This window comes from Mandrillus leucophaeus, unplaced genomic scaffold (genome assembly GCF_000951045.1).
Source record: "Mandrillus leucophaeus isolate KB7577 unplaced genomic scaffold, Mleu.le_1.0 Scaffold670, whole genome shotgun sequence".
Lineage (NCBI taxonomy): Eukaryota > Metazoa > Chordata > Mammalia > Primates > Cercopithecidae > Mandrillus > Mandrillus leucophaeus.
Genome location: NW_012107253.1, coordinates 594,804 through 618,186, shown reverse-complemented (window position 1 = coordinate 618,186; position 23,383 = coordinate 594,804). Strand labels below are relative to the sequence as shown.

The following is a 23,383-nucleotide window of genomic DNA, read 5'->3' as shown; positions in this document are numbered from 1 at the left end:
AGGCTCGAGGCAGGGTCGCCGGGCTCGCGGGCACTCCGGGGTCCAGGAGGCCCCAGGGGAGTGGGAGTGAATCCGAGCAATGGGGCGCAAGGCCAGAGCGGGACTCGAGGGTAGCAGGGGAGCGGTGGCAGAGGATTAGCCCTCCTCAACAACTCTACCCCCCTCGAGGGGAGATGACCCCCTCGTTACCCGCGTCTGCTGCGCCTCAGGTCGTCCTCTCCCATTCCTTGGGGCTTGTTTCCCTTGTCCTCCACATAGCCGCAGGGTCGCGGTCGCCGAAGCCCCTTCTGACTGGCTCTGGGGGTCTTTCCGCACCCCCTTGCGAGGGCTTATTAGGGGACGCCGGAGTAACTGCCGGGAGCACGTCTGCTGCATTCGGGGCGAGCGGTGTAGGAAGGGTCATCAGGAACCCATGTCTGGCTCTTCACAAATTAAAGGTCGTTGGGAAAGAGGAGGGGGTGCCAATGACTTTTAGTGTTAGAGCCCTGCCATCTGGGGGACCTGTCAACTGTCAGGTCAGGCGGGAATTTGCTTTAGCTTGGAGTGAGGATGGATTTGGGCTGTCACGTTTTGTTTTTATGGATGACAGTCGCTTTCAATGCAGCAGGATATGCTGTAGTTTCAGGGTTTTAAATTTACTTCCTCCTTTAGGCTTTAGGGTTGCTGGGTAGGATGGATTTGGCGAGGAGAGATAGAGCTGGTTGAGTGCTGTATTGCAGTCTGCCTTGAGCTAAAAGCTCTCAAGGGATGAGTCCTGCCCAGAGATTACACTGGTTATAAACCTGAGGACATTAACTGCGTCACTGGGGGCGAAAGATGTGCTTGACTGATCTCTTTGTACCAGAATTTTTGAATAAGTTTACATAGATTTATGCATATATGCAAAAGCCCTATCTAAAGGGACTTGTAGGTCATGAGATTCTAGAGTCAGAAGGGATCTTAAAGGTCATTTAGTTTGGCTTCTTTCTCTTCCTTTTCCCCGTGGTCTCTCCTTTTAAGGCTAGTCCTTCTACCAATACTTCAGACCCTATCTGTATATTCATCTGCTCCTTCTTAATATAATCAAGCTTCTTTACCTTAAAACAAACCCTTCCCCCACCCCCACAGCTGTCACCTTTTCCCTTCCCACTTTACAGCAGGAAATTTGATAGAGTTGTCTATATTTATTGTCTTCCATTTGCTTACCACCTACTCACCCCTCAACCTACTGCAGTCTGATTTCTGTCCCATCATCCCACTGAAACCTGTCCCTCAACTTAATTGAACTTTTCAATCCTTATTTGATGTCTCAGCAGCTTTTGACGTTGTTGACCATGGCCTCCTCGATGGAAAGCACTCTTTACATGTGTTCTTGGATGCCTAGCTCCTGGTTTGACTCAGACCTCTCTTTTGCGGACTCACCCTCCTCTACTTTGTTATTCATTGCTGGTATTCCTCAAAGGCCATCTTCTCTCAATTTTCTGCTCAGGCAATCTCTTCTAAGCCCATAGCAACAACTGTCTATATGGCAGTGATTCTCAATATTTTACCCCCAGTCCAGACTTGCCCTTTAAGTTTCAGGTTAATACGTCCAACAGCTTATTTAAAATCAAGGCCCCTGAAACTCAGCTTTTTCAATTCCGAACCTAGGATCTTAGCCCACCTAACTTGTGTAGATGCTCCTCAACTTAACGATGGAGTTACCTTCTGATAAACCCATTGTAAGCTGAAAGTGTCAGAAGTTGAAAATGCATTTAATACACCCCATCTACCGAATATCATAGCTTAGCCTAGCCTACCTTCCTTACACATCCCCAGAACACTTACAGTAGCCTACAGTAGGGCAAAATCATCTAACATAAACCTATATTATAAAATGTTGAATACCTCATGTCATTTATTGCTGTGCTGATAGTGAAAAACAGAATGGTTGTGTAGGTCCTCAAAGTACAGTTTCTGTTGAATGCCTGTCACCTTTGCACTATTGTAAAGTTGAAAAATGTTTAGTGAAACCATTGTAAGTCAGGGACTGTCTGTATCTATTCAGTGAGATAGGAATATCTCACTGAATGATACTGTCATCCACCCAGTTATATAGGCTGGGAATCTGGGGGAGGGAGAGGGTGGGTAACCCTTTATATCTCTCCTCTGCCCTATCCATATCCTCTGCCCTATACAGAGGTAAAATTTGGTAAAATTTGTCAGTTCTGCTCCTGCCCCCCATAAAGGTGTTTAATTAGGGTCTAAAGACTCTGGTTTGGGAGAATGATTGCTTTAAACTAGATCCAAATCACCCACTGGACTAGCTGGATTGGTCACATGGGTTCTGTCATTTTAACCTAAAAATCTCCTGTCTGTCCACCTTTCCACATCTTCATTTTTACCTCGTTTTCCCAGACTACCATCATTTCTGGTCTGGACTACTGCAGGAAGCTTCCAAGTAGTTTTTTTGTTTTGTTTTGTTTTGTTGTTTTTTTGGTTTTATTTTTGGGATGGAGTTTCGCTCTTGTCAACCAGCGTGGAGTGCAATGGCACGATCTCGGCTCACTGCAACTTCCATCTCCCAGGTTCAAGCCATTTTCCTACCTCAGCCTCCTGAGTAACTGGGATTACAGGTGCCCGCCACGACACCCGGCTAATTTTTGTGTTTTTAGTAGAGATGGGGTTTTACCATGTTGGCCAGACTGGTCTCAAACTCCTGACCTCAGGTGATCCACCTGCCTCGGCCTCCCAGAATGCTGGGATTACAGGCCTGAGCCACCGTGCCCGGCCTCCCAAGTAGTCTTCTTAGAGCGTATAGCCCACCTCCAGTTCATTCTGGACACTGACATTGATTGTTCCTTCCCATGCCCATTACTACTTAAACCCCTCCTCAGCAGCATCCCATTACTTTTTAGAGAAAACCAAATCCTTAATGAGGCCTTCAAGACTCTTTGTGGTTCTGCTCCTGCTTCTTTCCACTCTCTCTCTCTTAACTCTCTGTCCTCAGGTTATATGGTAAATGAGCCTTTCAATTCCTTCAGCCTGTAGTTTCTTTTACCGCAAGGTCTTTGCAAGTGGTGTTTCCTTTCTTTGTAACGTTCTTTGCCACAACCATTTACCTCCTACTCAGACATCATTTAGCTACTCAAGGGAGGCCTATTCTGACCCCACATTGTAAGTAAGGATCCTTTGTTATATACCCTTGAAGAACTGTATTCCTCTCCTTAGAGATTTTTTTTTTTTGGTTACTTTGAGTGTATGTTATTATTTGCTTCTACCACTTCACCTCAGTGAAAAGCAGAGAACATATAAGTTATTTAGTCATTAGCAACTGCACTTTGTGTACCTTCTGGGACTTAGGTACTCAATACATTTTTGTTGAAAATGAATCAATCTCTGAACACTCTGGTGATAGATGGTGTATTACCCTAAAGCTTGCCCGTAATGTCATACAGCTATGTTACGTCTTTGTTATCTGGAGTTCCATGTAACTTTTACACGTAGTTACTATTTCTGCTGTTTAAAGCTATATGGAAGGTGTAAACACAATTTTCCATGTAATAGCTACTCGAGCTATTCGTTTACTTGAATACAGGTTACATATCTCCTCAGATTTTCTATTTTACAAGTTAAACATCCCCCAATTCCTAGCATGTTTCATATTCCAAAGGCTTAATCATTTAGACTACCTTCCTCTGGAAGTAACCTAATGTTACTGTTTTGTCAGCCTTTCTTCTAAAATGTGCCCAGAGTGGAACACAGTGATCAGAGAAGAGTGTACTTGAGCTATTATTCTCTTGAGATGGACACTACCATTATTCATGCCAGATAAAATTGTATTAGCGTTTTTTCTACAGTAAATCACGTTCTTGGCTCATAACTGAGCTTGTACTTAATGAAAACTCACGTTCTTTTAAAATCAGCTCCCTAGCTCCATTCTAGGTTTGGAGCCGTTTTACTGAACCTAAATCAAGACCTTATCCTTTTACAATTCATTTTTTTAGGTCATTGCCTGTCTGCTATTTGTTGAGGTAATCTGGATTCTTAGTTCTTCTCGTGTTAGGAAACATAATAGCTGTCTCTTTCAGTTTGGTTAGCTCTGTAGGTTTAATAATCGTGACTTCTGTTTCTACATTTGAGTTATTGGTAAAGAATAGAATAAGACAGGGTCAGAAATAACCCTTGAGCATATGCTGCCAGGGACCTGTCTCTAGACTGATACCCATTAATACACTTGGGTACTGTTGCTTAAGTACAGATATATCTCATTTAATCCCAACAAAACAACCCTGCAAAGTAGGTAGTATTATCTTTGTTTTTTGCAGAGAGAAAGAGAGAGAGAGATTTAGTAACTTGCCAAGTTCACATAGCCAGCAAGAAGCAGGGTCAGGATTTGAACTCAGATCAGCCTGGTACTGTTACCTAGTTCACCAACTTAGTTGCAAGAATGTAATGAAGACTACGTTTACCTCACCTAGAACTTTTTGGACATAATAATGTTCAGAAACTATCTTCTACCTTTTGGAAAATCTGAACAACTTTGGCCCATCTGATTGTCTATCATTTCTTCTGGTAGCCTTTATTTTCTAGTAATTACTGAGTGATGTTTAGCAAATATAGTTCACCTTGTTGCAATACTTTTATTTGTGCATATTTATGGAGTACATGAAAAATTTTTTACATGTGTATAATGTGGAGTGATCAAGTCAGGGTACATGAGTCCAATATATTAAGTATAGTCATCTACTCAGCTATCAAACATTGAATTTATTCCTCCTATCACTGGATTTTTTTTTTTTTTTTTTTTTTTTGAGATGGAGTCTCGCTCCATCACCCAAGGCTGGAGTGCAGTGGCGTGATCTTGGCTCACTGCAACCTCTGCCTCCCAGGTTCAAGCGATTTTTTTGGTCCCATATGAATGACATTGGTATTTTGATAGGGATTTCATTGGATCTGTAGATTACTTTGGCAATATGGTCATTTTAATGATATTAATTCTTTCCACAAGCATAGGATTTTTTTTATTTTCTTTCATTAGTGTTTTGTAGTTTTCCTTGTAGAGATCTTTCACTTCCTTAGTTAAATGTATTCGTAGGTTTTTGGTAGCTATTGTAAATGGGATTGCCTTCTTAATTTCTTTCTTGGCTAGATCATTATTGGTGTATAGAAATGCTACTGATTTAAAGGTTTTCTAAACCTACAGATATATAATCAGCAAAGACACAATTTGACTTGCTCTTGTCCAGTTTGGATGCCTTTCATTTCTTTCTCTTGTCTGGTTGTTCTGGCTAGGATTTCCAGTACTGTGGTGAATAGGAGTGGTGAAAATGGGCATCCCTGCCTCATTCCAGCTTTTAGAAGAAAGATTTCACCTTTCCTCATTCAGTATGCGTTAGCTCTGGGTTTGTTATATATAGACTTTATTATTTTGAGATGTATTCCTTCTATGCCTAATTTGTTGAGAGTTTTTTTAATCATGAAGGGATGTTGAATTTTATCAGATTTTTGTTGTTGTTGTTGTTGTTGTTGCAATACTCTTTTTTTTTTTATTTTTTTGAGACAGAGTCTTGCTCTGTTGCCCAGGCTGTAGTGCAGTGGCGTGATATCTCGGCTCGCTGCAACCTCCACCCACTGGGTTCAAGCAATTCTTCTGCCTTAGCGTCCCTAGTAGCTGAGATTACAGGCCTGCGCTACCACACCTGGCTAATTTTTTTATTTTTAGTAGAGACGGGGTTTCGCTATGTTGGCCAGGCTGGTCTCGAACTTCTGACCTCAAGTGATTTGCCTGCCTCGGCCTCCCACAGTGCTGGGATTACAGGCGTGAGGCACTGTGCCCGGCTGTTGCGATACTCTTAATGGATTTTGTATTTCCTTTTTGTGGGGGACAGTTTATTTTGAATTCTTGCACTTTTGATTTGGTTAATTTTGGTATTCTGACATCATCTTGTAAGTGGGATTTATATTCACTATGTAATTGAAGTTTTTTTTTGTTATATCACTGTTGCTATTGATAGCACTAGTAACTTGTATGTCTTGCTCTCTCCTTTCTCTGACCAATGAAGCACCGTATATAGTATATCTGGGAAATTGGCTGAAGAATAAAATGTGTGATGTTACTCAGTGTACAGTTTATAGGTCATCAGAAGATACCACTACCTTCCCACTACTGGAAAAGAAAAAGAGAAAAGTTTTCCACAGTGCCTGAACTGTTTTGTATGCTTATCTTTTAAAATTGCCAGAAATCTCACTTACTGGAGATTCAGCAGTCCCTTTCTGAAAATATACATACTTTAATGCAAATAAAACCAGTGGATCTCTTTCTTCATAAGTCCTTAAACTCAGTCGAGGTAATCTGTTTTGTAGAGATGGGAGTAAGATAATGTGAAATAGGAACCAACGAGAGAGAACTTTCTTAGGAGTTGAAAGGGGTATGGAAAGATGTTAGAGGTAAAATTTATTGAATCCAGTGTTTTGACTAGGGCAGGCCAGAATATTCAGTATCAGTATCAATATCAGAAGCTTTTGTAGCCTTTGTTTAGAAACCTAGTCATCTGTAACATTTTGTGGGTGAATGACATCGTTACCAAATAAACTTTCAGATGAAACTTTGGAACTCAGGCTGTAAATTGGGGATAGCTCATGTGCAGTACCACAAATCAAAACAAATACTATAAAGTGTTTGGTAATCCATTTCCTAAATGAAAGTTTGACTCTCCAAAGTATATCAGCTTTCTGCAGTCTTATATGCAGTAGTTACTGGTTTTGTATATCGCTTTAGTGGATATTTTCAAAAGTATCTTCAAATGCAATGAATTTTAGGAAACAAAGCAATTCTTTAAAGCAGCATTAGATAAACCCAGAGAAATTTATGTATAGGATGATTCTTTTTTCAAGTATTTAAGTTAAGGTGCAGAAGTATAAAGTAAAGTATATTAACCATTGAAAATTCTGGAAGTGGCGAAAGAGTGAACCCTTGCAAATACCTGCATTGGGCAGTACACTAAGAACTTTCTGTAATGCTTTTTAAAGCATCTGTCCTCTGACTGTAGTATTTTAAGTGAAAATTGCTCAGTGAGATACTCTTTCATATTTTAGTACTGATACCCTTAATATTGCTCTGAGAGCTACCTACTGACTTCAGTTTCCTAGTGATTTAAACTTCTAATTTCCAACTTTTTTTTATAGTGAAAACGAAATGTTTCTTGTGTAGATGTAACCATTTCTGGAAGCCCTAAGTATTTTTCTATGAGTATAATTCATACACCCTTTTAAGAGATTTCAATCATGACAAAAAGTACAGTGAATAACGTATATCCATGTGATTACCACTGAGATTTAAGAAATGTTAACATATTATGATACCTGCTTCAGATATTTATCTTTTAAAAAATAGAACATTACAGCCAGGCGCGGTGGCTCACGCCTGTAATCCCAGCACTTTGGGAGACTGAGGCGGGTGGATCACTTGAAGCCAGGAGTTCAAGGCCAGCCTGGACAACATAGCAAAACCCCATCTCCACTAAAAATACAAAAATTAGCGGGCACGGTGGCACATGCCTGTAGTCTCAGCTACTCAGGAGGCTGAGGCACGAGAATCAGCTTGAACCCAAGAGGTGGAGGTTGCAGTGAGTTGAAATCGTGCCACTGCACTCCAGCCTGGGCAACAGAGCGAGACTGTTTGTTTGTTTGTTTGTTTGTTTAAAGACACTTTTAACCTACCAGTATTGATTTTTGACCTACATTTTTCCTCTTATATTTTATTAGGGCAGCCACAAAGAGCACTTCAATAAAATTCAGCTCAATAACTTTAGGAACCTGATCTCCTTTTCTTTGACTTTAAGCTGAAAGTGTTAATTTCTCACAACTTGTGCCTTGTAGATTTGAAACCAAATGAATTAGCATCAGCTGTTTATGAGTAATGCAGGGTATTTTGGTCTTTTGCTAAATTCAGAAAGAACTGCTAAAGTGCTGATAGATTTGCACTAGCCATATAGATCTTTGGTGGAGGAAGAAATGGGAAAATTATTAATTTCAGGTAAGAAATAAGTTAGTCATTTTTGAAATGCAAGAGTCATTTCTTTTTAAAATCACCACATAATAAAGACTTAGGGCTGCATTGGTGGGTTTTTTAAAAAGTTGTAAAGTGTTTTCAGTGTTGTGTGCTGATAAACATTTTTGTAGTTGGCTTGACAAGCAATGAAACTAGCAATTATCACTAATTCTGAGTCTTCCAATGAACCTCTGTGTCAAATTTTTAAATTTAATTATCCTGCCTATTTTTCTCCTAGAGAATAATATTGATACAATTTTGTGGGATGATAGCAGACAGTTCCCATTGCTGAGAATAGAGCCTGGTATGGGGATATTATGATTCCTGAATGATTGAACAATACATTTGTTTCTGAACATCTTAGTAAATTGTCACTTCTGAAAATGTCTGTAGTTTGAATTTTGATATTCTCTGCCAAGCTGTTGAATACTCTAAATAATGTTGTTTATTGTGTTATTTAAATCATTAGTATTATAGATCTAGCTTTAAACAGCTGCTGCACTGCAGTCCTTTTTCACAAATCTTTCAATAAATCTACTTATCAATCACCAAATTAACTTAAGTATAAGTTAAATGATGAGATGGACCAAGAGTGTTATTGAAATCTCATTTCCACACGTTTCTTCTCTTCTTTTGTAGAAGGTAATGAAATGAACCTGTCAGTGTTCCTGTTTTATGAAGTTTATTTCTCTTAGTACAGTGATTGTGATGGTGGGTTCTGCAGACCAGCAAATTAGCATTATCTGAGAACTTGTTAGAAAAGCAAATTCTCAGTTCCCACTTCAGGTTGACTAATTTAGAAACCCTGGGGTAGGGCTTAGCATTCTCTATCAGTAAATTCTCCAGGTGATTCTGATGTATGTTAAAGTTGAGAAGCATTCACTGAGTATTTTGAGCTCTCCAATTTAGTTCCTTATAAATTGTTGAAGGTATTTTTTCCAGATTTCTTTCCAAATGTATACTCAACCTTGTTATTGATAGGTTTCAAGGTTATCGTCTTCTTCCCATTAATACTTTCATCTATATCCAATTTTCAAACTTTTAAGAAAGCATAGCTATTTTCCTGCAGTATAGTTAATTAGGTACCCTGACTGACCTTCCCAAATAAACAATTTAAAATTCTAGATAAATTTTTTTTGGAGGGGGGACAGGGTCTTGCTCTGTCACACAGACCAGAGTGCAGTAGTGTGAACATGGCTGACTGCAACCTCAACCTGTTGGACTCAAGCGATCCTCCCACTTCAGTCTCCCGAGTAGCTGGGGCCACGGGTGCCATGTCCAGCAAATTTTTTTATTTTTTATGGAGATGGGGTCTTGCCATGTTGCCCAGACTGGTCTAACTCCTGGGCTCGAGCAGTTCTTCCACCTGGGCCTCCCAGAGTGCTGGGATTACAGGTGTGAGCAGCTGTGCCTGGCAGATAAAATATTTTTTAAGTAAAAACCTTACATGCATGGAGATAGCTGGCTGAAAAGGAAGGAATAATCAGGCCAAAAACTATGTGAAGGTGAAAACCCAGAAATATAAGCCAAGTACTTTTGCCTTGAGGACATTATTTGCAAATGGCTTTACTTGGAAAACCTAGTTAACTTGTGCTTGTGCCTCAAGAAGCCCAGAGAACAGAATATAAAAGTTGGTAGTTTTCTGGTAGAACGTCCTACCTCTACCGGTAAAGATGGTACCCCAAGGGGCTATACATCATAATAAATGAGAACTAGTAATAAACTTACCTTGTCTAAGGATCAGAAAGGAAAATTTCCTGCCTCAAACTTTTGTGGTGATGGGAAGGTTACAGAAATTCCCTGAGAAGTTTTACCCACAAGCTGACCTTCATGCAGGTTTGAATCCTAATTTTATATTATCTGGATGGTATGAAAATCTTAAGCCAGTAATTAAATATAAAAGTGGTACAAGAGTGACGATGCCTTAAAATGCCTAAGAATGTCTAAAAAGCAGCAAATACAAAACTTCTTGGGAGAACCCATCTTGATCTTAGGATTTAGAAAATTCCTAAACATAAAGCTGTAAGAAATACGATCTCACATTCACAAAATGCAGAAAGAAATAAGATGCAATGAATGAGAGCAAGCAGAAACAATGAAGAGCAGAATCAGAACCTGCAAAGACTTCACATATTGCAATTAGCAGACACAGATTATAAATACATGTATTTAATATGCTTACAGAAAAAAAAATTTAAATAGGAATAAGGAGCAAGTATACAAAAATGACCAGTGTACAAATTTAATAACAGATTAGACATAGCTAAAGAAAGATTTAGTAAAGTGGATCTGAAAAAATTGCAGTATAGAGGCAAGAAAATGAAAAGTAATAAAAGAGTTAAGAGAATACGGAAGGTAGAGTAAGAAGGTTCAGTCTAGTCAGAATTCCAGGGCCAGGGGAGCAGGGGCATGGAAAAGAATGAAGCAAAGGCAGTATTTGAAGAGATAATGACAGAGAACTGATGAAAAACAACCTACAAATTTAGGAAGCTAAAATATCCTAGAAAGGATAAAAAGAAGAGAAATTCACACCTAAACATTTTTTAAAGAAACTGCATAATACCATAGAGAGGTCTTAAAAGCTGTCAGAGAAAAAAGATATTACCTTCAGGTATTTGGGCTGTCAGCTAATTTCCTGTCTATAATAGTGAAAGCCGTAAGACAGGGAATAATATTTTCCATATGCTTAGAGAAAATAATTGTCAACCAAGAATTGTATATCTTGTGAAGAATGGGGGCAAAATTAGACACTTTAAAACAGACAAATACTGAACGTTGTAACCGTCAAACCTTCCCTACTAGTGGAAATTCGGATCAATTTCCTGAAGGCTAAAAAAAAAAAAGTGACCACTGATGTAAAGTCTGAGATTTAAGAAGGATTGAAGAGTAAAGATAATGATAAATTTGTGGATATATTGAAATAAATGTTGGCTTGGCTTTATAAAATGATGTATGTGGAGATTTTAAAAATAGAACTAAATAGGCTGGGTATGGTGGCTCATGCCTGTAATCCCAGCTCTTTGGGAGGCCGAGGCGGGCAGATCACCTGAGGTCATGAGTTTGAGATCAGCCTGACCAACATGGAGAAACGCCGTGTCTACTAAAAATAAAATAAGAAAAAAATTAGCCAGGCATGGTGGCACATGCCTGTGATCCCAGCTACTTGGGAGTCTCAGGCAGGAGAATCGCTTGAACCCAGGAAGCAGAGGTTGCGGTGAGCTGAGATCACGCCTTTGCACTCCAGCCTGGGCAACAAGAGCGAAATTCCATCTCAAAAAAAAAGAAAAACTAAATATTTTATAACAATGGTATCTAAATCAAAAGACTGGTTAAAGTGTTTTATGATCTTTATACTGTTGAAGAGAAAGGTAAAGCTATTCAATTAACTTTAGATTTTTATAAGTGTGTGTATTAGTATTTTCAGAGTAACTACTAAAATAATATAAATATTAGGAATAATTTATAGCGGAAAAACAATTTTTAAAAGGCAAGGAAGAAGTGAAAAACATAGAAAAGGTCAGATAAAGAGGAAGCAAAAATAAAATGTAAAAATCAAATCAAATATATGGTGGACTGAATACATCATTCAGACAAAGAATGTCAGATTGGATTATTTAAAAACAAGCAGGCTGGGTGCAGTGGCTCATGCCTGTAAACCCAGCACTTTGAGAGCCTGAGACAGGTGGATCACTTGAGATCAGGAGTTTGAGACCAGCCTGGCCAACATGGTGAAACCCTGCCTCTGCTAAGAATACAAAAATTAACTGGGTGTTGTGGTGCTCACCTGTAATGCCAGCTACTTGGGAAGCTGAGGCAGGAGAATCACTTGAACCCAGGATACGGAGGTTGCAGTAAGCCAAGATCATGCCACTGTACTCCAGCCTGGGCAACAGAGTGAGATTCCGTCTCAAAAAGTAAATAAATAAAAACAAGCAAAAAAACCTTACTGAAACAACATAAAATCTAGCTATAATTTTCAAGAGAGAGAGAGCTAATACATATGAATGTAGAAAGATAGAAAGCAAAAGGATGGAAAAAGTCTATCAGGCAAATTCTAACCAAAAGGGAGGTAAACTAGCTATATTAGCATGAGACAATATGATCTTTCAAACAGGAGATAGCTAGAGATAGGTCCCTCGACAATGAGAAAAGGTTTATTTATCCATAAAGGTAAAAACAATTCCAAACTTGTGTGAACCTAATAATTGCCTCAATGTACAAAGAACAAAATGACATAAATGTAAGATGAAATAGACAAATCTACCATGGTGAGGAGTTTCAAAACTCTGTCAGTAATTGAAAAATTAAAAAGACAAAATGGTTACAGCTGAAAATTAAATTAAAAATTCAGTTTCTCAGTTGCAATAGCCACTTTTAAAGTGCTTACTAGTGACATGTGACAATGGCTGCTATATGGCTGCTGTATTGGACAGCGTAGAAAGTACTTTTGCACTGCATTAATTTAGAAGACTTAATATAATTAACAATGTTAATAATTGAGGAGTATTGAACACCACATCCAAGGTGCTGATATCTTTATAATATCTGATCATAATGTAGGCAAGGTGGAAATTAATGACAAGAAAAGGCAGAAACATTGGAGACAGGTAAAGATTTCTTTTTTTTTGAGACGGAGTCTCGCTCTGTCGCCCAGGCTGAAGTGCAGTGGCCGGATCTCAGCTCACTGCAAGCTCCGCCTCCCGGGTTTACGCCATTCTCCTGCTTCAGCCTCCCAAGTAGCTGGGACTACAGGCGCCCATTACCTCGCCCGGCTAGTTTTTTTGTATTTTTTAGTAGAGACGGGGTTTCACCGTGTTAGCCAGGATGGTCTCGATCTCCTGACCTCGTGATCCGCCCGTCTCGGCCTCCCAAAGTGCTGGGATTACAGGCCTGAGCCATCACGCCCGGCCAAGATTTCTTAAACAGAATACAAAAAGCGCTAGATACAAAGGAAAAAAATTGATTAATTGGATTTCATCAAAAGACACCGTCTTAGTCTGCTCAGGCTGCCATAACACAATGCTGTAGACTTGGTGGCTTAAACAAGAGAAATGTATTTTCTCACAGTTCCGGAAACTGGAAGTTTGAGACCAGGGTGCCAGTATGACTGTGTTTTGGTGACCACTGTCTTTGTGGCTTGCACACAGGCTTCTTGCCGTGTGTCTGTGCGGCAGATAGACAGCAAGATCTCACCATCTCTCTTCCTTTTCTTATAAAGCCACAGTCCTGTCAGATTAGGGCCCTTCGCTTGTGACCTAATTTAACCTCAATTACCTCCTAAAGTCCCTATCTCCAAAATAGTTGGGGTGGGGGAAGCGCCTCAACTAATAAATTTTGGTGGGGGCAGTGGGGAGTGCACATTTCACTCCATAGTAGACGCCACTGAGGAGAAAGAAGAGAATGGGAGAAGGTATTTGAAATTACACATATTTGACAGCCGGGCGCAGTGGCTCACGCCTGTAATCCCAGCACTTTGGGAGGCTGAGGCAGGCAGATCATGAGGTTAGGAGATCCAGACCATCCTGGCTAACACGGTGAAACCCTGTCTCTACTAAAAATACAAAAAATTAGCCAGGCGTGGGGTCAGGCGCCTGTAGTCCCAGCTACTCAGGAGGTTGAAGCAGGAGAATGGCGTGAACCTGGGAGGCGGAGCTTGCAGTGAGCCGAGATCGCGCCACTGCACTCCAGCCTGGGCGACAGAGCAAGATTCTGTCTCAAAAAAGAAAAAAGAAATACATGTATTTGACAAGGACTTGTACCTGGAATATATAAAGAACTATAAATCAAGAATAAAAAGAAAGGACAGAAAGCCAATGGAAAAATGAACAAAGGATTCAAACAGGCATTTCACAAAGAACTTACCTGTAACATATGTTAAATGCTCAACCTCATTAGTCATCAGATAAACACAAGTTAAAACCTCAGGGAAATGTTATTCCACACCCACCAGAAAGTTAAATTAAGAACACATTGTCATGACAATTTGGGTTTGATTTTGTTTTGTTTTGTTTTTTTGAAATGGAGTCTTGCTCTGTTGCCCAGGCTGGAGTGTAGTGGTGCGATCCTGGCTCACTGCAACCTCTGCCTTCTGAGTTCAAGTGATTCTCCTGCCTCAGCCTCCCGAATAGGTGGGATTATGGGCACCTGCCACCACGCCCAGCTAATTTTTGTATTTTAGTAGAGATGGGGTTTTGCCATGTTGGCCAGGCTGGTCTCGAACTCCTGATCTCAAGCTATCCACCTGCCTCGGCCTCCCAAAGTGCTGGGATTACAGGTATAAGCCTCCGCGCCTGGCCTGTCATGGCAATTCTAAGTGGTGATGAGGATGTGCAGCAGCTGGAGCTGATGAAAATACATGAGCACAACCTCTTTGGAAAACTAAAAGAATTCCCTAAAACTGAGAGTAGGCAGGATGCCGTGACCCAGCACTTATACTCCTGGGGGTGGGAGGAGTGAATATATTTCTATTCATGATTTCTATCTCTGATGACAGAAATTAAGCTAGTGGGTATCTGCGGTTGAGTAGAAGGATAATGACTAGGAGCGGGCAGTATGGGATGCTGGTAATGTCCTCTTCACCTAACTGTTGATTACCCTGGGTGTGTTCACTTTGTAGAAATTCATTGAGCCAAACACATACAATGTATGCACTTTTCTGTGTATATGTTTTTCTTCAATAAAAACTTGATTTAAATAATGTTCTTTTTCTTAAACTGGGTAGCAGGTTTATGGTGTTTTATGTGTTACCTATATTTTATACATATTTTATTCCTGTTCAGTGTTCAAAAAAATATAAAAAGTGGTAACTGCTTTGTTGTTAACTTGAGCATCTCCTGCACCTAGCACAGTGCCTGGGACATTATAAATATTTATCAAATATTTGTTCTATGGAACAGAAGTAGGCTAGTAATTTCTTTTTGCTTTCTAACAGCTGATTTTTGACTCAATTATTTGTAAATATGATTTCTACTCAGTTATTTCTAAATAATATGTAAATACTGTGTTTATATTTATTAGCAAGCTGAATTTGTTAAATGAGAAACCTCTCAATATTAAGGACACATCATAAATTATTAGCATGCTGTGTTATAGTGACTAAAAGCATCAACAATTTAGATAAGTATACTGTGGCCTTATGGATGTAAGTCAATACATCATGCAGCATTGAAGATGTGCAGTTTAGTAGACCTTCTAATAATCTCGGGTGTCTCACTGTTTCTTTTTTTTTTTTTTTTTTGAGATAGGTATCACTTTGTCACCCAGTCTGGAGTGCAGTAGCATGATCAGGGCTCACTGTAGCCTTGACCTCCTGGGCTCGAACCTCTCACCTCAGCCCCCTTAATAACTGGGATTACTGGTTTGTGCCACCAAGCCAGGCTAATTTTCTTTTCTTTTCTTTTTTCTTTTTCTTTTCTTTTCTTTCTTTTTTGTAGAGTTTGGGTCTCACTATGTTGCCCAGGCTGGTCTTGAACTCCTGGCCTCAAATGATCTCCCTCCTTGGCCTCCCAAAGTGTTGAGATTATAGTTTTGAGCCACCGCACCCAGCCCTACTGTTTTTTTCAGTTGTTTCTGAACAACTGGAATCTCAGCTATCTTTTTCCATTAAATCCCGTGTTCATTCCTCCATACCATGCTGCTGCTTGCCCGTTTTTGCATTTCTCCTTTCTGCTTTCCTGAACATCCTGAGTCGTACTGGGCTGGCATTCCCTTGTTGGGACAGGGGAGAGGCTCTAGGCCTTGGATCCTTGTTCTGATTCCTTCTCCAAAGAGTTTTCCCTTTTTCTTCCCCTTTCAAAACAACATAAGTGCAAAAGGTTTGTCAGGATGTCAGGAATTAAAAAAGCTTCAGAAACATTTTGATTCATTTAACATTACTCTGAAACTTTTTAGAGTAAGAGTACCAAGTCACTGAATAAGACAATCTTGAAATTAAATGATATTTTACAGTTTTGAAAACACCTTCACAGATCTTTTCTTATTAGATTCTCAGAGCAACCTTATGAGTTGGCACTGTCAAAATTCAGTTCAACAAACAAAATCCAACTAACAGAAAAATTCACAGCTAACATCATATTTAATGGTTGAAGACTGAAAGCTTTCCCCCTTAAGATCAAAACAAGACAAAGATGCTCTCGCCACTCCTATTCAACACTCTATTGGCGGTTCTAGGTGGGGCAGTTAGGCAGGAAAAAGAAAAGACATTTATATCAGAAAGAAATAAAACTATATTTACAGATGACATGATCTTATATGTAGAAAAATCCTACAGAATTTACCAAAAACAAAATTGGAACTAATAAATGAATTCAGCAAAGTTGCAAGATACAAGATTATTATCTAAAAATCAGTTGCATTCCTATATGCTAGCTATGGATAATCTGAAAATGAAATAGAAAAAAATCTATTTATAATAACATCAGAAAGAATAAAATACTTATGAATAAAGTTAACCAAAGAAGTGTAAGGTTTGTACACTAAAAAACAGAAAACATGTTGAAGGAAAGTAGAGAGCTAAATAAATTGAAAGACGTCCTGTGTTCATGGCTTGGAAGACTTAATATTGTTAAGATGGCAATGCTACCCAGATTTATCTACAAATTTAATGCAATCCCTGTCACAGTTCAACTGCCTTTTTCCCGAAAATAGACAACCTGATCTTATAATTTGTATGGAATTGTAGAGCCATATTTGCCACAACAATCTTGAAAAAAAGAGAACAAAATTGTAGGACTCATACTTCCTGATTTCAAAACTTACTGCAAAACTACAGTAATCCAGATGGCATGTCACTGGCATGAGGAGAGTCATGTAAACCAATGGAATACAATTTAGAGTCCAGAAATAAACCCATACATTTATGGTCAGTTGATTTTGACCAGGGTGCCAAGATCATTAACTGGGGAAAGAATAATCTTTTCAACAAATGTTGCTGGGGCAACTGGATATCTACATGTAAAAAAATGAATTTGGGGCCGGGCGCGATGGCTCAAGCCTGTAATCCCAGCACTTTGGGAGGCCGAGACGGGCGGATCACGAGGTCAGGAGATCGAGACCATCCTGGCTAACACGGTGAAACCCCGTCTCTATTAAGAAATACAAAAAACTAGCCGGGCGAGGTGGCGGGCGCCTGTAGTCCCAGCTACTCGGGAGGCTGAGGCCGGAGAATGGCGTAAACCCGGGAGGCGGAGCTTGCAGTGAGCTGAGATCCGGCCACTGCACTCCAGCCTGGGCGACAGAGCGAGACTCCGTCTCAAAAAAAAAAAAAAAAAAAAAGAATTTGGATCCCTGCCTCACATCACATACGAAATTAACTCAGAATGGATCAAAGACCTAAACCTGTTAAGTTCTTAGAAGGAAACATAGGTGAAAATCTGTATGACCTTGGATTAAATGGTGATTTTTGAAGATATAAAACAAAAACACAAGCAGTGAAAGAAAAACGTAGATAAACTGGACTTCGTTAAAAACTTTCATGCATCAAAGGACACTGTAGAATGAAGACAACTCACAGAATGGGGGAAAATATTTGCAAATTATATCTCTGATAAGTATACATAGTTTATATATATTGTTTATATCCCGAATATGCAAAGAACCCTTTCAACTCAACAAAGATAAGACAGTGCAATTTAAAAATGGGCAAAGCATTTGAATAGAATAGACATTTCTCCAGAGAAGATGTACAAATGACTTAGAAGCACATGACAAGATCTTCAACATCATAGTCTGTAGGGAATTACAAATCAAAACCACAGTGAGAGATAACATTTTATATCCTCTAGGATGGTCATACTATTTTTTTTTTAAGACAGTAACAAGTTTTGGTAAGGAAGTAGAGAAACTAGAGCCTTCATTGCTGATGGAAATGTAAAATGATGCAGTTACTGCACAAAAGTTTTGCAGTTCCTCAAAAAAACTAAACATAGAATGACTCAACAATTCTCCTCCTGGGTATAGACCCAAGAGAATTGAAAACATATGTTCATACATTAACTTGTACATACATTAACAAGTGGCATTATTTATTCATAGTTGCCAAAAAGTGGAAGCAACCCAAATGTCCATCAGCGGATGAAATGATAAATAAAATGTGGCATATCCATACAATGAAATCTTATCCAGCCATAAAAAGGAATGCAGAAGCCAGGTGCAGTAGCTCTCAAGCGTAATCCTATTGCTTTAGGAGGTCACAATGGGAGGATTGCTTAAGGCCAGGAGTTCAAGACCGGCCTGGGCAACATAGACCCAGTCTCTACAAAATAAATAAATAAAAATAATGAAATAACTGTCGCATGCTACAACATGAACCTTGAAAACATTGTGCTAAGTGAAAATCCAGTCACAAAGATGACAAATTGTGTGATTCTGCTTACATGAAATGTCCACAATAAGCAAATTCATAGAGACAAAGTAGATTAGTGGTTGAGAAGGAATGAAAGAAGGGATGAATTGAGACTAACTGCAAGTAGGGACAGAGTTTCTTTTTGGGGTGATGGGACTGTTCTGGAATTAGATAGTGGTTATGGTTGTACAACATAGTGAATATACTAAAAACCATTCAAAGGCTGAGTGCAGTGGCTCATGCCTGTAATCCCAACACTTTGGGAGACCCAGGTGGGAAGATTGCTTGAGGCCAGGAAGTCAAGACCAGCCTGGGCAACACAGGAAGACCCTGTTTCTAAAAAAAAAAAAAAAAAAAAAATTAATTACCTGAGTATGGTGGTGTGTGTCTGTAGTCCCAGCTACTTTGGAGGCTGAGGTGGGAAGATCACTTGAGCCTAGGAATTCGAGGTTACAGTGAGCTGTGATTGTGCCACTGGGCTCCAGCCTGAGTGATAGAGCATGACCCTGTCTCTCAAAACAAAACACTCCAAAAAACAAAAATCACCCAAGTATACGTTTTAAATGATTAATTTTATATTATATGAAATATATCAGCCGGGCGCAGTGGCTCACGCCTGTAATCCCAGCACTTTGGGAGGCCGAGGTGGGCGGATCATGAGGTCAGGAGATTGAGACCATGCTGGCTAACATGGTGAAACCCCGTCTCTACTAAAAATACAAAAAATTAGCCAGGGCGTGGTGGCATATGCCTGTAGTCTCAGCTACTTGGGAGGTTGATGCAGGAGAATTGCTTGAATCTGGGAGGCAGAGGTTACAGTAAGCCGAGATCGTGCCACTGCACTCCAGCCTGGGCAACAGAGTGAGACTCTGTCTTTAAAAAAAAATATATATATATGTGTGTGTGTGTGTGTGTGTGTCAAAAATGGCAGTGAGAACTCCATTAACATTTATTGTATAATCCCTGAGTGGTGCAGGAGAATCAGAGCTTAGAATCTTGTGAGGAAGGTATGGTACTTAAATAAGTCTAATGTAAGGCAGCTTGTAATAAGTAGTACAAAGACAGCTGAAAAAGCACAAAGGAGATATTCAATCTTACTAGGAACCAGGGAGTTTCATAAACTTGGCTTTGCAAGGTGGGAAAGATTTTCACAGGTGGAAGGGGTTTGAAATAGGGAATTCAGTCAAAAGGAATAGTGTGAGTGAAGGAATGGAGTTTGGAATGTGAGGTACATGGGGTTAGGGTGGGGTGTTGAGGTAGATGATGCAGAAAAATAAAGATGAATCTTGCATAGGTGACTGTGAGTAGCATACTAAGGAGTTTGGGCTTTATTACTTAGGAATCATATTTTTAGTCTCAGGTCATGTCTGCTGGCGGAGGGAAGGCTGAGTTGGAGGAGAACAAAAGTTAGAACCAGGGACACCGGTTATTACCATTGCAGTTTTTTAGGAGAGGTGATATAGCTGAACTAGGTTATGGTTGTGAGACTGGAAGGGAGGCACATCCGAGTGAGTGCAGTAGACTTAGTAGACTCTTGGTTGTTTATGTGTGCATTCTGGGGATAGGCAGTGAAGGGAAGAATGACCCTGAAATCTTGAATTTAATGACTTGAAACGATAATGATGATATTAACAGAAGAGGAACACAGCAAGACAAATGAAAAAGTGAATACTGAGGAGAAGGAGGTACCACTGTATTTGGCATTTAGTCATTGGTGATTTTGAAGACAGCAATTACAGTAAAGTGGCTGCTGGAAAGGATTTCAGAGAATGGTTGAAGAAGATAGCCATAGGATGAGAACATGGAAGTCAAGGAAGGAGACTTGAAAGGTTTGGTAATAAAGAGAAGAAAGAAAAGGTTGCTAGTTTGAAGGGAGTTAAAAGAATTAGAGAGTAGAATTAAAATAGAATTATGGGATTTTTACTTTTTTAGTGACCCGTGAGAGGCTTACTGGCAGTGTGCCAAGATTCAAGAGAGCAAAGATTGGGCAGGGTGGTAGTGATGGGATAGCCGGGCGTGGTAGCTTACGCCTGTAATTCCAGCATTTTGGGAGGCTGAGGTGGGCGGATCACTTGAGGTCAGGAATTCGAGACCAGCCTGGCCAACATGGTGAAACCTGTCTCTACAAAAAATACAAAAATTAGCCGGGTGTGGTGGCGGTTGCCTGTAATCCCAGCTACTTTGGAGGCTGAGGCAGGTGAATTGTTTGAACCTGGGAGGTGGAGGTTGCAGTGTGCCAAGATCGAGCCACTGCACTAACTCCAGCGTGGGTGACAGAGTGAGACTCCATCTCAAAGAAAAAGACAGGGGAGGGAGCCTTCTGCCTCTTTAAACATTTGAGATGCATGTCCTGAGATGCTTCTGTGAAGTTAAGAATATTAATTTTTTGATACGAATCTGACAAAACTAGACATCAAAATATGCCTTATATGGTAATTAAAACAATGTAGTACTAGTACAGAAATCAGATAGTTAATGAAGTAAAACAACCAACCTAGAAATAGAAGCAGATATACCTGAAAACTTCACATACGAGATTTAAAATCAGTGTGGAAAACTGGAAATCACCCATAGTTTCATTTTACAGTCAGTTGTTTTTCACGTTTTGGTGTGTTTCCATTTAGTTGGTTTGCTATACTTTAAAAAAAAATGATGCTGTAGGCTGAGCGTGGTGGCTAACACTTGTAGTCTCAGCACTTTCGGAGGCTGAAGCAGGCGGATCACATGAGGTCAGGAGTTCGGAACCAGCCTGGCCAACCTGATGAAACCCCATCTCTACAAAAATTACAAAAATTAGCCTGGCGTGGTGGCGCTTGCCTGTAGTCTCAGCTACTCGGGAGACTGAGGTGGGAAGATGGCTTGAGCAAGGGAAGCAATGGTTGCAGTGAGCTGAGGTGGCGCCCCTGCACTCCAGCCTGGGTGATAGAGCCAGACCTTGCCTCACACACATACACCAAAAAAAACTGTAAAGTAAAATTTCTATATACAATTCTGTGATATGAACCCTACGTCAGTGTGTTACGAGAATTTTGATCCTTATATGATATATATAATCAAGTGCAGGTATGTTGTAGTTTACAGAACCATTACTTTGAAACAGGACCTTTAGGTTGCTCCTAATTCATCACTGTTAAAATAATGCTGTAGGGAACAAATTATACATAAAAGTTTTCTACATTTGAAATGATTTTTGTGAGACAAACTTTATTTATTGTAAAAACAGTTCCAGCAGTTCAGAATTGTGAAGAGTGAACGTGTTTCCTTCACATCTTCTTGTCTTTCTCCTTGGTGGTAACCACTGTTAACAGTTTAGTGTGTGTCTTTTTAAGTTTAGTTTTTATTTTTTTGTAGAGACAGGGTCCTGCTTTGTTGCCCAGGCTGGGGTACTGTGGTGTGATCATAGCTCACTGCAACCTCATACTCCTGGGCTCAAGCAATCCTCGCACTTCAGCCTCCCAAGTAGTTGGGACTACCGGCATGTGCCACCATGCCCGGCTAATTTATATACCTTTTGTAGAGACAGGGTCTCACCATGTTGCCCAGGCTGGTCTGGAACTCCTGGACTCAAGCGATGCCCCTGCCTTGGCCTCCCAAAGTGTTGAGATTACAGGCATGAGCCACTGCACCTGGACTAGTTTCTTTTGAATTTCTGAGTAGTATTCAATTGTATGGCTCTCCTATAATTTCTTCATTCATCTTTTGGTAGACATTTGTGTTGTTTCCATTTTTAGGCTATTATGAGTACAGCTGTTGCGAACACTTGTGTGCGTGTCTTTGTGTGGATGTATTTTCATTTCTTTCAACTAAAAACCTAGGGGTGCACTTGTTGGGTCACATTAACTTTGTAGAAACTGTGTTGCATCTTTGCCAGTATTGAATGTTGTCAGCCTTTTATGTTTTTCTTTGCATGCTTTTCCCCCCAAAAGACCAAAATGGGAATTGTTTTTCTTTTCATTATAAACTTGTAAAGGAATTCTAAAGTTCTAAGGGATGCCAGGCAGGAGGTTCATCTATGTGAACAGTTATTAGTTTGAGATAGAGAATGTCAAGGATATCCCTAAAGGCTCTTCAAGAGATAACTATAGGACATGTAAGTTTAACTTATTTCTACCCCATCACTTCTAGTCCCAGGTGACTTCAGAATTTTAAGAGAAGTTATTGTTACAGGAATATGTAGCACAGAGGGATTCCATAGGCCTGAAGATTAGTACTGATGGCCTTCCTTGCGCTATTCTAGGCCAGTACTATCCGATGAAACTTTCTGCAGTGATCTAGCCGCATGTGGCTCTTGAAACATAGGGCTAGTGCAACTGAAGAATTGAATTTAACTAAATTAATTTTAATAGTGAAATATGTGTAGTGATTTCTTTGCTGAACAGTGTAGTTCTGAAATGTTATTTTTCAGGAAAGATCCTCTAACAAGAAATAGTTGAGTGAGACATGTTAGCTGAGCTGGCCCTGGGGCAGGTTTGTGTTTTCAGTCCTTCCCTTTCCTGTGACAGAAGTGAAACCAAAGCCTAGAGCACCACAGAGGAAGAACCAGTGGATTCATAAGGGTGACAGTTCAGGTAGAGGAAGCTCTTTTGTTCAGATGCCACACTCTTTATTTTTCTTTCTGTTTATTTTGCCCTATTAAATTATTTGGTAAAGAGTAAAGCCTACTTTAATCCAGTTTTTTAAGTGGACCTTTGGACGAAAGTATGTGATTTAAATTCCAAAACTGTGCAGTGTTGTCCAGAAGAGTCCTGATTAAATCCCCCCAGTTTCTTTGATGAAGATAAGCGAATAATCTTTCTGCACATGAAAGGCTTTCAAGTAAGTAATGATGTAATTACCTCACTAAAGTTTCCATTAAAGGTTTGTTGAAATTTTCATTCTTTATAGTAGCAATAAGTTTATAAGTTTTGACATTTTAAGTTGTTTTAATGAAGACATTTCTATACCCTTCAGACGGCTAAATGTTCTAATAACTCAACATATAAAATGCCTGTCAGTTTTATATTTTCATTTCTTTTTTTTTTTTTTTTTTT

The 23,383-nt window shown here is 39.7% G+C and overlaps 1 protein-coding gene across 2 annotated transcripts in view; it reads left to right on the top strand.

Moving 5' to 3' along the window:
- The first annotated feature begins 218 nt into the window (after positions 1-218).
- Positions 219-23,383, top strand: part of NSF (N-ethylmaleimide-sensitive factor) — a 164,549-nt gene continuing 141,384 nt past the window's right edge. The window contains exon 1 of one of the 2 annotated variants that reach the window (XM_012001928.1): positions 219-437. Coding sequence is in view for 1 of the 2 variants with exons in the window: in XM_012001929.1 (XP_011857319.1) it covers positions 22,344-22,357 (14 nt within the window). In the remaining variant the exon portion in view is untranslated. Of the gene's footprint in view, positions 438-22,343; positions 22,358-23,383 lie in introns of those variants that run through there. The other variant, XM_012001929.1, reaches the window with a different exon arrangement.